This window comes from Poecilia formosa, unplaced genomic scaffold (genome assembly GCF_000485575.1).
Source record: "Poecilia formosa unplaced genomic scaffold, Poecilia_formosa-5.1.2 Scaffold98, whole genome shotgun sequence".
Classification (NCBI taxonomy): Eukaryota; Metazoa; Chordata; class Actinopteri; order Cyprinodontiformes; family Poeciliidae; genus Poecilia; species Poecilia formosa.
The window spans coordinates 1,577,636-1,593,465 of NW_006800037.1; the positions used below are offsets into that span (position 1 = coordinate 1,577,636).

At 40.6% G+C, this 15,830-nt stretch overlaps 2 protein-coding genes across 3 annotated transcripts in view; both read left to right on the forward strand.

Moving 5' to 3' along the window:
* The window catches only part of cpamd8 (C3 and PZP like alpha-2-macroglobulin domain containing 8), a 41,986-nt gene extending 28,609 nt beyond the window's left edge, over nt 1-13,377 (forward strand). The window contains exons 29-43 of the mRNA XM_016674593.1: nt 16-90; nt 1,457-1,622; nt 1,980-2,066; nt 2,185-2,321; nt 2,601-2,756; nt 3,375-3,437; nt 4,326-4,588; nt 4,674-4,761; nt 6,962-7,036; nt 7,124-7,229; nt 7,402-7,512; nt 7,588-7,800; nt 9,207-9,278; nt 12,090-12,285; nt 12,404-13,377. Of these exons, the coding sequence (XP_016530079.1) occupies nt 16-90; nt 1,457-1,622; nt 1,980-2,066; nt 2,185-2,321; nt 2,601-2,756; nt 3,375-3,437; nt 4,326-4,588; nt 4,674-4,761; nt 6,962-7,036; nt 7,124-7,229; nt 7,402-7,512; nt 7,588-7,800; nt 9,207-9,278; nt 12,090-12,285; nt 12,404 (1,809 nt within the window). The 3' untranslated portion in view covers nt 12,405-13,377. The remainder of the gene's footprint in view (nt 1-15; nt 91-1,456; nt 1,623-1,979; nt 2,067-2,184; nt 2,322-2,600; nt 2,757-3,374; nt 3,438-4,325; nt 4,589-4,673; nt 4,762-6,961; nt 7,037-7,123; nt 7,230-7,401; nt 7,513-7,587; nt 7,801-9,206; nt 9,279-12,089; nt 12,286-12,403) is intronic.
* Nucleotides 13,378-15,175: 1,798 nt separating this feature from the next.
* The window catches only part of cimap1d (CIMAP1 family member D), a 3,105-nt gene continuing 2,450 nt past the window's right edge, over nt 15,176-15,830 (forward strand). For both annotated transcript variants that reach the window (XM_016674621.1, XM_007558762.2), the window contains exons 1-2: nt 15,176-15,527; nt 15,626-15,706. In XM_016674621.1, coding sequence (XP_016530107.1) covers nt 15,667-15,706 — 40 coding nt within the window. In that variant the 5' untranslated portion in view covers nt 15,176-15,527; nt 15,626-15,666. The remainder of the gene's footprint in view (nt 15,528-15,625; nt 15,707-15,830) is intronic.

Sequence of the window (15,830 nt, forward strand, 5' to 3'; positions counted from 1 at the left end):
GATGTTCTTTTGTAGGGAGGGATTCATGGCAAGATATCTCTCACTGCTTATGTGGTAGCAGCTCTCTTGGAGACGGGGATAACAACAGAGGTGAGTTCAAAAACATGTTTCTTCCATTTAACAGTCAGTCCTCAGAGGGAGTTTTCTGATGAAAAAATAGAGTTACATTTAAAAAATCTAAACTAAAAATCAAGTTTAATACAAAATTTCCTGATGTGGAATTTGATTTATTTATTTATTTTTGTTAACTTTACTAAGGGAGGTTTTTTTTTATCATCACAAGAGTAAACACCCAGGGTTATTCCCGACCCACTTAAAGAAGCGAGGGAGGCCCATCCCACCGGGCCGGTTCGTGTATGGACGTATCAATGCATTCCCGAAAGTTGTGAAGATGGATGTGTTGGCAGTCGGCCCACTCACATTTGTTATGCCCCAGCACTTTTAATGTACCTGCTTCAAAACATTCGGGCTGACATGCAGCAGCAGTTTTAGCCTCACGAAACACACCTCTTTTGTGCTTTTCTCACTCTTTCATCCACTCTTCAAAGGACATTTAACCATCTTGAGTTTTTTTTACAAAAAACTTCCCCTTCAGTAAAATCAGTCCTCAGAAGCTGAATATCCAGGATGCAAATTTTTGAAAGTCTTTGTGTCTTTTCTTACCAGTTTCCTAAGTAGTTGAATTTATTTGGTATTTCATCTCTTTGGCCCGTTTCCATCCGTCTCTCCACTTTCGTGCCGCTGTCTATCTCCACAGGGATTCTTCTTAGAATTTGCCCGTCTAGAGTTGATAAAAAATGAAAAGGTATTCTTAACTTCAAAGCCATACCTTGACCTCCTTTCCAGTTTCCATTAATTAAAAGGCAACACTGCCAATTACAGCAAGATGACTCCAGAGGACTATAATCTAAATGGATGAGAAGAAAGTAAACTGAACTTACTAAAGGACAAAATGAGTGTGTATATAATAGCTCAATTTGGGCAGAAGGAACTGTTGAGCCATTGTATGGCGGACGGCCGGTTCAAAAGTAAACCGGAGGTTTTTGCATCTGAATTGAGGAGATGGTAGGTTCTTAATGTGCCAGTAAACACAACATGGAGAATAAATTGACAACTTCAGATGTGGACAGAGTTGTTGGTCCCTCTTTTGTTAATCTAACTTGGAAAATTTCAGACAAATTTAGCATTTTTATTTGAGTACATGTATCTAGTGGGTAAAATAAGAAGAAAAGAATATGAACTGTAATTTATAACAAAAACAAAAATCATATATATATATATATATATATANTATAAAAGATTTATTTATTACCCCTTAACTATATTAAGGACAACGGTGTCCTCATGACTAATTGACAAATACGTAAACGTTTTAGGGGTAACAGTTATTGTGTTAATGTGAGTTTCTGACTTTAATCAGTACCCTATGAGTTTCTGACCCTACTGTTTTGTACAGGAAGAAAAGGTGGCAGTGGCTAAAGCCAAGGACTTCTTGGAAAGCAACACGTATTCTGCTGACGACCCTTACACCACAGCTCTGTCTGCATACGCCCTGTCTTTGCTCCGCAGCCCTTATGCTCCGTTGGCTCTGCGTCGCCTCAACCACATGGCCATCACTCACGGTACTGCTACCTCTGTGATTCAAGTTCAAGTTCCATACCATGAAAAAAAACAAAAAACATATTTGCAAAAGAAATAAACAACAAAACAAGAAAAAAAACAACCTGCATTCAAGCTGCAGTAATACTCCCACCAAGTGTGAGGATGAGTGATTAAAAGCATGTACAGAACTCCACAGAGATCTCATCTTATAAATGCAATTTCCCTCACGGGACCTGAGGCGAGTGTAGCTTAAACAATTAGCAAGCACAATTTCAGTGACAGAAACAACGCTTAGGGCTTATTAAGGCAACGTTAAATTAAGATTGGTATCGATTGTTGCAAACTAGTCTATTTACTGTTTCCCTTTGTTATCGCAGATGGGCTCACCCACTGGAGCCTGACTGGCAGCACAGTGACAGACGAAGATACTTTCATGGGCTTCAGTGATGGTCTCGCTCAGTCAGGTACCTTTTGGAAAAATTTCTGGGGACTGGCGTGATTGGACTGTTCTAATTCTAGTTTTAGTTCCTGCAAATAAAACAACCCTGAGAATTGTCTGTAAATGTAGCTGTTTGTTCCAAGTTGTGTCAGCAGAGGTGGAGATGACAGCCTATGGTCTTCTGACCTACACCGTCCTGGGTGACGTTGCTTCTGCCCTGCCTGTGGTCAAGTGGCTCTCCCAGCAAAGGAACGCTTTGGGTGGTTTCTCTTCCACACAGGTAACTTTGTAAAATGTATTTCTTTTTTGTTATTTTTTTTAGAATAGACGTATCTTTTATTGTCCCACAGTGGGGTAATTCAGGTGCACCAGCAGCAAGGTATAATTAAAACATACATATTCAGAAAAAATATTTTTCTTGATGATTCTTTCTTTGATGTAAAAAAAAAAATTGATAACCTGAAACACTTAAGTGTGACCAAAAAAAAACGATAAAGACTGTTTGACCCAACACTGTACTTGTTTCTAAATGTGTGTTGCGCTAAACCGATCTCTTTAGGACACGTGTGTGGCTCTGCACGCCTTGTCGGAGTACGCCATCCTTTCATACATAGGAGGGGTCAACCTCACCATCTCTCTGGCCTCCACCAACCTGGACTTCCAGGAGGCCTTTGAGCTTAACCGGGACAACAAAAAACTCCTTCAAAGGGCCAAGGTGAATGTGGGGTTAGAGCAACTGCTCTGCGTGTTTAGTTGCCTGTTTTGCCGCTTCGAGGCTGCTCACTCTTCTTCCGCACAAATGTAATGGGAACACCAGTTTGGCATGCTGATAATTAATACACTTTATCGATGTCATAACCAAGACGGATGGGGCATTTCATTCAGTTAAGCTGCAATGTATATACACGCCTATCTAGTGATTAATGAGCAGCTATTTGTCAGAGTCAAGCTGCAATCTCTGTGTTCTGTTTTTACAAATCAAGCCCGGGTGGATTTTTCCAAATGTGCCTTGTTGGTTTCTTGATTAAGGATCTGTGCTTCACTGACATGTTTACTCACACATTAAGCAGACTTGGCAGTGAGGGGTTTATCTCCCCTGACTGCATCGCCTTTCAGGTGAGAATGCAAGCAGTTCCTTTGCCAAGCATGTTTTTTCTGCTATGATTAGGGGTGTCAACTTAATTAGGGGCAATTTAGGGCTGCTGGTAAGTAGCCAGGGAGCCACTAGCATCAGTGCAGCAGCCTACAGCATTCATTCACTTGATAAATGACTCAGTCACCTCTCCCTGCCCCCTCTGACTCTTTGTTTCTCCTGCTTTTTATTTTTTTCTAGATACCCAGTATCCCCACAGGCCTTTTTGTCAGCGCCAAAGGTGAAGGCTGCTGTCTCATGCAGGTATTAGACACACTCAAGCTTGTGTAAATGCCTGTTTGCCGTCTTGGAAAATTACCTAAATTGAAGCTCTAATGCTATGGCTCACAATGATCTGCCTAAAAGAGGTGTGTCAAATGCTGCTGCAGCAAGTTAATGAAAAAAAAATACAAAATCAAACTCAGAGTTGCTTGTTAGAGGGAATTTTACTGGTTGATTCAAATGTTATGTCGTCAGTAGAAGGTTTTTACCTTGTATTTCTCATCAACTATGTTGATAATTGTTCAGAAGTGAAATGCAGTGGATTGTCAAATATTTTTACAAAAATGTAACTGCAACTGAATACGATGATTTTTTTTTTTTTACAGCTTTCCTTTGCTTTGCAGTTTTTTTATAACAACAACTTTCACTCAATCCCCTTTTTCTGTGCATCAGCATCTCTATGGCAGCCCATTAGCCAAGCCACACCTGGGCCATGATTAAATGCAAGAGCTGGGCAATCAAATAGTCCCCACCTGCACACGTTCATAAGCACACTTTCAGAATTACCATTTTGTACTTTTCCGAATTTGTAAACCATGCTTTTCAAAAGTATTCATATCTCATACCCTAAGAGGACCAAGGTAATTCTGGAGGAGCTGCAGAATCTTGTTTTTCAGGTGGAAAGTGCAGGACAATTGTTAGTCATGCACTCCATGCATTTGACTTTTTTGGTGATGGGGAAGTTGGCAAAAAGAAACCCACAAATGGCTGTTTGCCACAAGCCATTTATGGGATATGGCAAACATGTGAAATAAGGTGCTCCAATCAGAGGAGACCAGATCTGAGTAATTAAAAAAATATATTATACATTTATAAAGATGTGGTTTATCTTAAGCATTTTCTGCTTCTTTATTTTTGGTCTGCCTGTAGATCGACGTGTCTTACAATGTACCTGACCCAGTAGCAAAGCCAGCTTTCCAACTCAATGTGGATCTGAAAGAGCCTTTACAGGAGCAGCGCCTGCAGCCCTCCTCCTCATCTTCGACTTCCAAGCACTCTGCGTCACGTTCCCGAAGCCGAGCCGACAACCGCTCTGAGCTCAGTCGGAAGCGCCGGGCTCCCATCGACGATGACGACCCGGCGGCCCACCAGGACAAGCTGAGCTTCCACATCTCTTTAGAAGTTTGCGCTAGGTAGAGACTCACAGTGTTCAAATGTACAGAGCTGATTGGTGGGGGGGATAATTTTGTTCATTATTTTTCTAATCTTCTGGTCTAGGTGGCTCCATTCAGGCTCATCCAACATGGCAGTCATAGAAGTTCCCATGATTTCTGGTTTCAGAGCTGATGTCGAAAGCCTGGAAAGAGTATGGAATCACACATGCACCACTCACTGTTGCTGCTCCTCCAAGTAACAGAGCAATAATACAAGTTATTTGCTTTATACTCCATGTATTTTTATCCCACCGTCGTATCAATCCTCAGAACAACAAGAAAAATCATGTTAAGATGCTGCTGGAGATAGTAAGACAGCGTAATTATCAGTGAAATGAGTTCTCTACCGACTTGGACTGAAAGGCCAATGAGAAAAGAAATGGTCGATCCTCCAAAGGCAGTGTAAAAAATAAATAACATTTCAATGAAGTCACACACACACTTTACAGACATACAGCGTAGCATACACACACACACACACACACACACACACACACACACACACACAGAGTGGCTGTGAATCATCTGGTCTCTTTACTTTGAAAAACCAATATCAACCCAGCTGGAAGCAGTAACACATTAACAAACAATCTGTTTTTCTTAGGCAAAGGAATGAGTAACTTAAAGCATTATTAGACGTCGGTTGCATTGGTATATTGAGGAATGCGTGTAATTAGAAAGGTGGCAGCTAGTATGAAGTAGGTTTTGGGGCTGAATCCAGGTCAGCTCCCCAGTCACCCATCAGAAGCATGTCCCTCATTACTGGGCTGTAATAGGGCCTCAGTCTGCAGGCTTCCATTACTACAGAGACACCTCTGTGGCTACCTGGAGCAATGTAAAACATGCACACACACACGCACACACACACACCCCCCCACACACACACACACGCACACACACACACACACACACAGCGTGCTGTCAGTATGTCACTGGAGGCTGACCTGAGTTGTGGTGCCTAACAAGCTGAGTTTAAACCCCTGCTGGCCTCCCTTGGGTTTTACTGCTGACTGTCTGACTGCCATTCACATTCCTCAAGTTTACAGTGGCAACCCTGGCTTCAGCTTGGCCTCATCTTATTTCATAGGTGCTGTGGACATAAGTGATTAGTCCAGTAACTGCTCAGGGCTCCTGTCACCCTGACATAACGAGCTGTGATTCACAGCCCAGAGGACGCTGTGAGTTTAGTGTTTGAGTTGCAGAAGTTCACAACCGGTTTGCGTTGCTATACAGAACAAACAATGCTTTTTTTTTCTTTTTTTTTTTTTTAAGAGTGTGTGTCTACATACGAGTGTCTCTGTGGCGCCAGCTCCAGGTGAGCACCTCATAAACCCCCCACTGTCCCAAAACTGCCACCTTTGACTGGGGGAACAAACTTATGGGTTTTTTTATTTTATTTTATTATTATTTTCACACAGATTCACAACAGTGTGCTCATTACTCTTTATATCTGCCAGTCATTTTCTGCGGAGAGCCCTTACAGTCACCTTTCTACTGTTTCCCACGAGGGCAGCTTGAGTTGAAGATCATGACTCAGACAAGTGGTGGTGTAGTGATAAAACACGTAGAGTCTCTAAATGTGGATGTAGACAATAGGAACTATTTAAAGCTTTGGTTATGGATCTACAGCATTTATTCACACAAAATATATTTTCTTCTGTGTGAGAAGTAGCTCTGGGTTGGGGTGAGGTGGAGCTGTCCAGTTCGCTGTGGTGCTGATTGCTATTAATATCTATTAAGACGAATTTTATACATTTCCATTTATCACCATTTGATTTAAAACTGCAGATAACTGCTTTTCAACTTCTGTGCAAATGTCCCCATACGTCTCTCTTGGACAATTTTCAACTTGCGAGATTAGGAAATCAAGCAAAAATATGTATCAGTCGTAAAAGTGAGTTTGTGAATTTGAAACATTATGCAATAAAAATAGTTATGTTTAATTATATTTTGCCTCCTTGCTAAAACGATTTCTTGCTAAATATACAAAATTTTTCATGAGGTGGTGAAAAAAGTATCACACTAAATAGATGTGCTCAAAATAAAGGTTGCATTTTTCCTCTTTTTTTGTTTAAGATTACATTTGTCTGCTATTGAAGTTTAAGTTTATTTTCCATATCTTTATTATGGGTGCGAATGAATGTGTTAACTTTTTCAACTCGCTCTATCAAGTCTGTAGTTTAATTTCTTTGCACACAAACCTTACACCTGCCTGAGGTGATCCTGACAATTACATCTCGAATTACCTTCAGTGTACAAATAGTTTGTGTAGATTTACAATAAAGAGATCCATTGAGGTTTCAAAACTGACCCAAATTTTGACAGATAATTGTTTTCTGTCTCTCTTTACAGCTGATGATGGATAAAAGAGTGGGGTTGAAGAGATATGAGCTGAATGGCAGAAAAGTCTTGTTCTACTTTGATGAGGTATGTAGAAATAAAGGTACGGATTGACGAACAGTTTGAATGATTCTGAGGTGTGCAAAATCTCAGATGTGCTACTTTTTGCCTTAGATTCCCAGTCAATGTATGACATGTGTGGCCTTCCAAACTATCAGGGAATACATTGTGGGCAAGACAGCACCTGTTCCGGTCAAGATCTATGATTACTATGAGCCAGGTATGCCTCAATTTTTTATTTTTATTTTTTTTTTTGTGCAGTTCTGTAAAATGTTAAAAACCAAAGGATCTAAATTTCTTCCTGTGTGGACTAAGCTTCCTTCTTTGCCAAGTTTTTAACTTTTAACGTTGTAAAGCAGCAAATATGGTGTTACGTTGTGCTCGTCATGCAGCTTTTGAGGCCACCAGGTTCTACAACGTTAGCGAGAGCAGCCCACTTGCACGGGAGCTGTGTGATGGGCCCACCTGCAACGAGGTCGAGAGTTCAACGAATCAGTGGATAGGTGAGAAACACAACAAACGCACAATTATTTGCATGCACCTTAGTTGCTCCTCTGTCATCTAACCAATTTCTGCAGGTTTTGTGCAGGGAAACCAATGCAACAATGTGCTAGGCTGCCTGGAGCAGGAGCAGATCGAGCGCTGCACGTGTTACAGGGACTGTGGCTACGACGGAGAGCCCGTCTGTGGGTCGGATGGGCAGCTCTACCAGAACCAGTGTCAGATGGAGGTGTCTTCTTGTCGAAATGGGACTCGCATCAAGCAGGTCTCCATGTCCCAGTGTTCACCCAGTAAGTGCTCAAAATACTCCGTGTGGACTTTCTAATTGTCATTTTTTTTAATACGCAAATTATTACACCTAAAGCCGAAAACTAAAAAAGTAGCTCATCTTAAATTTTTCCAGCTAGTAAAATGAATTTCTTCAGCTGAGACAGTGATGCTGGTTGTAGTTAAACTGAATATTCCTGCAGCTAAATCCAGGAAGATGTTGGAACAAATCCTGCAACATTTTGACTTTTGAGATGGGTTAAGTATTCACCTTCCGTCAAGACAACAAGCCTAAATATACACACAGATAAAATAAAATCAGATTTTATCTTATTGTTAATGTCGCAGAATAAACCCTGTATTAAATCTAGTGGTGAATTGATGACTACAGCTATACAATCTATTTTTTTTTTATAAAGCAGTTGATTAGAATCTGTGAGTAAGAAATTGATACTAAGAAGCACTGTCCATCCAATGTGACTGAGCTATTTATAAAAAAATTAAAATAAATAAAAAAAATAGGGAAAAACATCATTAGATGTGCAGAGCTGGAATCAACTTACCTCAAATTCTTGCAGCTGTTATTACAGAGAAAGATGACTGTACAAAACATTGTCTCAAAATATTTATTTGCACAGTTTTCATATTTTAGTGGTCGTAATGTGACAAAATATGAAAACATTCAAGGAGCAGAAACACTTTATTTACTTTGCCGTTTACGGTTGCATATCTGCTCCATGTGAGGCTGCTGTGTATATGTACATTTTGCTTTGCAGCTCAATTTTATTCTGTCAATATGTGCGTGCACCTGCAAATGTGTCTGAGCCTTGATCTGAGCTCAGGAAACAGCTGTTCAGGTGACGAACTGATTACTGGACGAGTCCTCAGAGGAAAATAAAAAACTTCTGCCCATCTTCCACCTCCCCCCACCCCCCGTTCCCCTCCCAACCCTCACTCGCTCTCCGTCATATTACAGGGCTCTCTCCAAATGACAGAGTGCTTTTGTCCTTCCTCAGAAATCCTCGTCACATTCCTTTCCGACGCACAGCCCAACAACAAAGGAGCCTTCATGTTGCGGAGCAGATTGGGGAAAAGGCATAGACAAAACTTTGGTGGGAAAAGTCCTGAGCCTGTGCCAAGTGTTTCATGCTGTAAATGATCAAAAGGACTGACGCGCTCCCTGACCTTGTTTGTTTGTGTATGCTTCAGTGGGGGCAGATTTGTTTCACGGCTTCCTCATTTTGAGGAAAGAAAAGGAGGCTGTTATTGTTTCCCTCGTTTGTGATTTGGCTCCTTCTATTTTTGGAGCGATACATTTTGACGAAAAGTCTTTGTTAGGACTAAGGAAACCAAGCTGTTTATCAGCGAGAAAGTGGAAGCCACGTTTATGTGAATGACCTAATGTCTGTCTCTGTGTGTGTTTGTCAAGGTAAGACCATTGAAAACAACCAGCCAGTGGTGAACCAAGAAACCGAACAACCTTCGGTGCCTGTACACGCAGGTAACCATACCACACCTTTTCTCATATGCCACATCCGCAGTTGTCTCCTGATCCTTCACATTCACGTCTGGAAGAATCGGCAGCTGTGTTTACTAAAAGAGGCCATTATTCTGCTTGTGCAAACTTTCTTTATCAGTCAGAGGCAGCTTGTCATGTCAGATTAATGTCATTTTGTTAACATTTCCAACATATTTCCACACGCTCCTAATATGCAAAACGCAAAGGTGTTTGCTATATGCATGAACACCTTTGTGTTTATATTTACTCTGAACCAAAACTTGTATGCAAAAGACTTGGATTTGGGCCAGGGGGCTTTACCCTCCATGCACAAAAAGAAAAGAATATATATTTTAAGTAAAGTATGGTCACATGTACTTTACATGTGACTATACATGTAAAGTACATGTATAGTCACATATATGGTTAAATCCAGACCTAAATCCAATTGAGAATCTGTGGCAAGATATTTATTTCTTCACAGATGCTTTCCATTCAGTCTGACAGGTGTATTTTGCAAAGAAGATTGAACAGGAATCTCAGTCATTCATTTTTGAAATCATACATCATTTTTCTTCCACTCGCCAAATATTCTCTACTTTGTGTTGGTCTGTCAAGTGAAATACCAATGAATGAAGTTTATGGCTGTTGCGTGACAAAGCACAAAAAAAGTCCAAAGAGAAGCAAGCAGGACTAAACAAGAGAACAAGGAGCAGACACAAAGGAAAAGGGCTGAGGAGATTAGGGTTAAACTGATTCCTAGGTGTGTGGAGGCACATTCCCCTGCCGCCACCTCACGTCTACAATCAGTATGATAAATGGGAGGATAGGTTTCACACCGGGCCTGCTTGTTGCTGTCAGGAAGCTTACCTTTTCTCCTGATAAGCAGCCAGAGAATCGCTGAAAGGATGTTTCTCTGCGTGGATGTGGGATGTGAAAGTATTACCTTTTGGCAATGACAGCATGAAAACACATTACTGAAAGTGTCAAGTTCTCACACCTTAATGCTTGTGTGTTGTGTGTAAGGGGAGGGTGGGGGTGAAGAGGTGTTCATCATTTTTTTGGACACATAACATTAAGTCCTATCTACAGTTTCTTAGCGGTATCCAGGTGTGCATTTGTGCATGCATGTTTGATGTCGCATGACCTGCTCTGACTTGTTTCTCAGCCTGCAACTCCCAGTAGCTGCTCCTCACAAAGCTTCTCTCAGTCAAAGGTCTCCCTCAGTACAAAAGCGAAATGCTCGACACAAGAATGCGGTGCACAAATGCAGGTATATGCCTGTCGCTTGCGATCAAAAGCAAATATGCAAAATGTTAATTATTACATCTCATGCCTTTTGCAGTCTCTTGAGCCACCACTGACACACACACACAGCTATAGTGACGCTTTAGATTTACTATTAATATAAACTGTAAAATCACTGTCACTGTAAACCATTAAAATTCAGCCTTCTGAGAGAAACGAGAAAGCAAAAGGTAAAAATGAGTTCGGCCAAGAAAATGAGACGCACAGAAGGAAGCTGGAGCTCTGGAATTGCTTTCCGTGTGCAGACTTGTCTTATTAGTGAACCTGCTGCAGCGGTCAACATACAGTCAAATACAGACTTGAAGGCTTCATTTGATCTGCGGTATTTCTTTTATCATTTGTTTTGGGTCCTACATGTGCAAGTCTTTAAATGTGGGGTTTCGTGCAGAACGTTCCATCAGAGCCATTTTAAAGTGAAACTCTAATACCTCTAGTCACATAAAACACTAAAGAAAAATAGGCTTAAAGTCACATGCTGTGTCAAACAACTTAGGGAAGGGGGCCCCCTCCTGGTCAACATTTGGAACTCCATCTTAAGATACGATGTCCTAAATATTAACTTTTATAATCAAGGCCGTCTCATAATTCCCTGCCCTTCACACAAACAGCAGCTTTAAATTAGTCTCCGTCTCTGGAGAAATGATTCTGCAGCAAGACCAAGCAACCAGAAAGACGATTAACATGAAAATATCCTACCATCAGTCTTTGCTCTTTCTGTAAAATTGCAGACCTTCCTTCATGTTTTTCTTGAAGAGGACGCTTCTTTCCTGTATTTCTCTTGACAATGCCTCAATATTTGTAGCAGCAGCTTCCTGCATGCGAGACCAGTGGACCCCCAGTGTTCGTGGGGGACACAGGCCACAGCCACCTATGAACTGATAAATTCCCAAATACTTCAGACCCCCTACACAACGTTTAATAATGCCTATTTAATAGTTCAAACACCAAATATACCTTGATATGCATTAATATACACAGTGGAAACTGTCTTAGTACTACCACAGAAGCTAATATCTACAGTCTTCCTTATTTTCTGTCTTGGGCGTCTGGCTACTCAGCTCCAAGGAAAGTGAATGGTTCTCTTAAACTGACTGCCTTGCAAATGCCAGCCAGTACCAGGTCACTTACCATTGTATTTCACTTACCTAAATGTATTCTCTTTCAAATATTTTAGATGTTTTATATATATATTTAGAAGTCTATGGAAGAAAAAAACATCCATGAATACTTTAGAACTGCGTTCCACAGAAAGATCTGTGAATAGGTGAATCCGCGCATACGAGGGGCTCCACTGAAACGCAAAGAGATGATGGCAAGTAACCAAACTCCCAGCGATTCTTGGCACATCTCACGTGAGATGATTTGACATCTACAATGCTACTAAGATGGTCATTTATTCCCCAACAAGTTAATTCCTCCTTTACAGGGTGGATATTGTGATCACTCGTTGGCCGTACTTGTCTGTCATCAGCTTTTATTTAACTGAATGTGTGTCTATCCCTGCAGGTGAAGAGGAACAAGGCTCCATGCCAGAGGTGTCCTACTACTCCTATGAATACGACTCTGATCCTTTCCTTGCTGACAGAGAGGGAGGGGACCATTTTGACATACCAGAAGGTGGGGGAGGTGTGCAGCATAAAGTGCCCCTACACGCAAATACTCAGCTACCCACAATGGACACAAAGAGCACCCCTGAGCGATGGTATGCGCGTCTCTGAATTAGATATTCCTCCGGTTGTTCTGACCGGAACTACCTGCGCGGTTTTTTTGAGGTACTCTTGTAACAAAGTCGTTTCTCTCCTTTTCTTTGTTGTCCACAGAAATACACAGAGGGAAGCCATACGCCCACCTTAAAATTGTACCATATTTTGTGAATATGCTTGTGAATGGAAGGAAAATGGAGACTCTGCAGACTGGCTTTTACAGAAAGTTGGTGTGGTCTGGGAACTGAGTTTTTGTTGCTAGTTGAATGGAGTCAGAGTGGATGCTTTTATCATGTGTGTCTGTTTTTGTGTGCGGTAGGATGTGGATGAGAACGATTTGAAACGAGAATCCTCCAGACCTTTTTTACTCATCAATAGTCAGCGTAGACTCTATCCAGTGTGCTGCATTTATAATCACTAGTTTGTAATTACACTCAATGTTAAGCAATATGTTTTATTATATTTTCTATCTGTGGTATTTATTTGTAGCTAGAACTCCTTATTTCTATTTTAAAGTCATTACCTGCCCACACAGACTACTTCCCCCGCCCCCCTCCCCACTGTGGTTCTTGATGTGCTTATTTAAACACTTTTTTTTTGTTTTGTTTTGGCTTTAACACCGAATAACTGAAAGGTCTGATTAAAATTATTGTGCTGGTATGCTGCTGGAGAAACACATATGCTAACCATATGCTTTACAGAAACATAAGCTGATGTTCTTTTTCATTGTAAGATGCTATCTTCTACATTTTTTTTAATTTGTTGCACAGCTTTGAAGAGACAGGAAACATAAACTGGGAGCACAGGTCTCATCAAACGACAGACTTTGAGGTTGCTGGAACTTTTGAACGTCGCTGCATTTGGACTCTGCATTCGTCTCTGAAACTACTCAACCACCATCTCTCACCATTCACCTTACATGCCAGGAAAGCTGATTGTACAGATCATAAGCTATTTTGTTGTTGTTCAACTAAAGGACGTTGAGGAAATCGATTGATGTAAATGTAACAAATTTGACCAAATGTAATCCTGATTCATATCAAAATACTGTTTTTGAAACAAATGAGAATAAAATTTATACACAAACCAGGCTTTTGTTTCTAGGACTGAATTTATGGTGAGTTTTCTGCAGGTCAAATATATCAACATCAGCAATTTGTTCCTTAGCTTCTGCGGGTATTTTTGGTTGGATATTTGACCATGTGTTTTATCAAAACTGAAAGAGTGAATTTAAATTAGTCGGTGGCTTTGCGTGTGCTTGGCTTTAAAGCACAGTCAACAATGGAGCAAATTTAGAAGGTTCATGTTATTTTGCTCCATTTCCTCCAAAAACAGTTTTGATTGAGTTGAAGAATAGCGAGATAGTTGTTTGTCTTTATTATTCCAACACTGGCTGTAAAATAGTCCCTCAGTATGATGCCGCCACCACCATGCTTGACATTTGTACAGTGTCCTTTCACCTTGTCTATTCCAAAGGTTTTGCTATATTGGCAACAGTTGTCTGAATACGAAACCTTTCTTGCTTTTCATGTCTTGAGAAGATTACCTAGAAATGTCGGTCTTCTCTTGGGATGCAGCTTTCTTTTCTGACCTGCACCGACTCAAAGTTTATGTTAAACTTTCATGATTGTGTACAATGACACTGGCGTTTGAGCAACTAGAATTGGGTCTGTCAACTGTGGGACCTTATATAGACAGATGTGTGCCATCAAATCCAATCAGCTGAATTTACTAGGTGGACTTCATTCAAGTTGTAGAATAATCTGAAGGATGTGAAACAGCTTTTTTTTTTTTTAGCTGCATACTTAAGGCATAGTTAATCACATTTAAACAATCACAGTTGTTTACATGTGATTTCTTAGTTGTCTTTTTTTGTTTGTTTTCTTTTAATGAATTGGCAACAAACTAGGGGAAAAAAATCTTCCACGTTATCATAATGGGTTAGTTGTATGTAGAACAAGGGTCAGCAACCTTTACAATCGAAAGAACCATTTTTGCATTTGCATTTTCAAAATAAAACTTAATTTTACAGTATCGTAAAAGAATAACATAAAACTTTTCTGATCGAAAAATATGCTTCTTCTGAATAATGATAATATTTGTAGAAATAACTTGTTTAATTGGTGTCGTTTTGCTGTAGAAAACAGAAGAACTTGTTAAAAAAGAAAAAATAGTTTCTTTTCATTTCTACACTAGCTTCATATTTTTGGTTCAAATTGTGAAAAAGCTGCTGTAGATGAATTACAAGGCAATGACGACCGTACAGTTCTAACTGGAAGTGTGTGCCTGAAAATATGGATTTACATCACATTTGTTTTCACATCACCAAAGCAACAGCTGAGAAGGGAGCTAGACCGTGTTAAAGTTTAATGTTTAGCGATTGCACTTGTCACTAGTCGGCCCCCTCTGTTACCTCGACCTCCAGCAGATTGCAGGTCAGACCTCTGTGTCTCTAATCACTACGATTAGATACAATAAAACAAATAAATAAATAAATAGCTAGTGTGCTGCTGATATTCAGCCACAATGAAGACAGTGCAACCAAACGATTATAAGAAGATAAACTCAGAGGATGCTGGTTCAACCTCCAAAAGTGAAAGTCCGATACACCAGACAAATACTCTGGTGGCTGCTGCATCTGTTGCATCCAAGCGTTCACGATTGATCAAAACATTTCTCGACAACAAGCCACCGCTGCAGGGGGGCTGACTGCAACAAGCTACCCGAGGCAGTCTCTGTGGCAACTGCATGCATGGCTGAAGAGTGATGTTTCAGGTCAACGCTCCAATGGGCAGAAAGAGTGAAAAGAGGAAGGGGGGAGACGGGGATCTTGGTTCCACGCTTTGCAGGGGACAGCTAGCATTACATGAGGGTGAATCAGAGTGATGACATTGTTTCTAAGTACCAGCTCAGTGCACCTATAAATGTCCAACCCTTTTTGGATGGAGGCTATTCACCTGTCTGAGCTGCTTTGGGCGAATTATTGATACAAAAGAGGCAAGCTGGCAGAGGGCTACAATTTGAGCTACAGGGAGGAGTCTAGTGCATTGTTGCCATTTTGATGTGCATTACTGGTGTCAGGTTTCCCAATTGTTTCAGAGGAAACTAGGGATTGATCCTGAATGGTTGCTGAAAAGTTCTCCATGGTGGGATAAAGCAGAGAGAACGATGCATCGCTGATGCTCATCTGGTGCATGCCCTGCTTCACCTTTGGCTGACATGAGAATTTGACTTCAATGAGGTGCATAACTCGCTTTTCCGTCGTTTTTTTTTTATTATTATCATTATTTTATTTCCTACATCCATGCAGTTTGACATGTTGCATGGATATCTTTGTAGTGCTGCAATGCTTTTTTAAATCCTGAAGGACCCTTAGCCCAATGGAGAAAAAATACCCAGCAATTGCAGGGAAAGAGAAAGGTGAGTGCTTGACTGAAATAATAAATCTTAATGCTGTTATTGATTTATCTAGCTTTATAGTGTGTGGGCATATAAACACCATTAGCATTTATAGTGTGTGGGCATATAAACACCATTAGCATTT